This window comes from Suricata suricatta, chromosome 2 (assembly GCF_006229205.1).
Source record: "Suricata suricatta isolate VVHF042 chromosome 2, meerkat_22Aug2017_6uvM2_HiC, whole genome shotgun sequence".
NCBI classification, from domain to species: domain Eukaryota; kingdom Metazoa; phylum Chordata; class Mammalia; order Carnivora; family Herpestidae; genus Suricata; species Suricata suricatta.
The window spans coordinates 15435519-15437007 of NC_043701.1; the positions used below are offsets into that span (position 1 = coordinate 15435519).

The 1489-nt window shown below is 50.2% G+C and overlaps 1 protein-coding gene across 1 annotated transcript in view; it reads left to right on the forward strand.

Moving 5' to 3' along the window:
* Window positions 1-1489, forward strand: part of CREB3L2 (cAMP responsive element binding protein 3 like 2) — a 115241-nt gene that overhangs the window by 87468 nt on the left and 26284 nt on the right. Inside the window, exon 5 of the mRNA XM_029917950.1 lies at window positions 1119-1226. Within this exon, the coding sequence (XP_029773810.1) occupies window positions 1119-1226 (108 nt within the window). The remainder of the gene's footprint in view (window positions 1-1118; window positions 1227-1489) is intronic.

Here is a 1489-nt window from a genome sequence, read left to right on the forward strand (position 1 = left end):
AATTAAACAAATACCCATAATGTATTTACGTTTATTTATAAATTATATACGTGCCTCCAAGAGGAAAATATTGTGTACATCCCAAAACAGAAACTTAAAAGGCTGAGATAAAAAAAAATGAATGGGAACTCTAGGACCTTCCTCTCACCCCTGAATGGGCCTCCCGTGACCCCCAGGAGCACACGCACCAATCTGCGACCCGCTGACCCAGAGGATGGGTGGAGGGGCTGGAAGAACATAGAGGTGAGTGGTGACTGTGCTCCTGCCCCCCAGGGAGGGGAGAGGCAGGGCTGAGTCCTGTCCCCCGCCATGGGACAGGCCATAGTTGGTCCCTGGGAAGAGGGGAGCAGGGACACGCAGGCTCACTTCCGGTCACAGTCTCTGCTCATAGAAGCACTTAGATTTGGGGCACCTGGGTGGCTCGGTTGGTTAACTTCCGACTCTTGATTTCAGCTCGGGTCCTGATCTTGCAGTTTGTGGTTTAAGCGAGGGATTCGCTCTCCCTCTCCCTCTCTGCCTCTCCCCTTCTCTCTCTCTCAAATAAATAAATAAACTTAAAAGACAAAGAAAAAAAAAGGAGCAGCACTTAGGTTTGAAGGGCTCACCTTGTTCTTGATTTTCCTCCGAATTTTCTTCAGAGCCTTCTCCTCCGATTTTGTTAAAGGCAATTTGGTGGGGATGGGATAGCCCTCGGCGATCAGGGTCCTCTTCTCCTCCTCCGTCAGGACCAGTGGGCCTGATCCTTGAAGCTTCTGTGAAGTTCAAGGGGGCAGAAGAGGGTCAGAGCAGAACAACTGGGTACACTGAAGAAACATGCAAACGTCTGAGAGAAAAAGATGCCCACGTACTTCGGTGAGAAATGAGGACTTGGCAGTGGACACGAACATGGAGAACACACTGTCACGTGACCGATGACAACCCAAGGATTACCATTCAGGGGAGACGGTAGAGAAACCTCCACCCATCAGTTCCCAGAAAGGACTACACGCGTGAAAATCTCAAACGGAAAATTACAGGGTTCATCTCTCACATCTCTCAAGATTTCGCAGCCTTGCAGCGATGGGGGATTCACATGGAGCTCTGTTTGTGAAAGAGTTTTGTTCTCCTGAAAAATGCAGTTTTGCAAGTTGCTCTCCACACAGCTAAGGGGCCCGAAATGCACCTGCAGGCACATCCGTGGAAGTCTCTGGCTTCAGGAGAGCCCGGAATGTCCACCATCAGCGAAGGTAAGGACTGTAGCTCATCTCCTTTAGCTCATGGGGCTCATTATAAGAGCATGATGTGTGTACAACTGGTCAGATGAGCTGAGTGCCGACGGCGTGTGAGCTCCAGACTGAGACTGAGCGGATCCAAGGAAGGGTGGGGGCATTTATGTTACACTGTCAGCGCGGCTCAAGGGGCATTCCAAATCTGGGGAAAGGGACACTTCTTTGAGCTTATGTGATAAGGAAAGGCTTCAGGTAGGAAATGAGACTGGAGTCATGCCTTC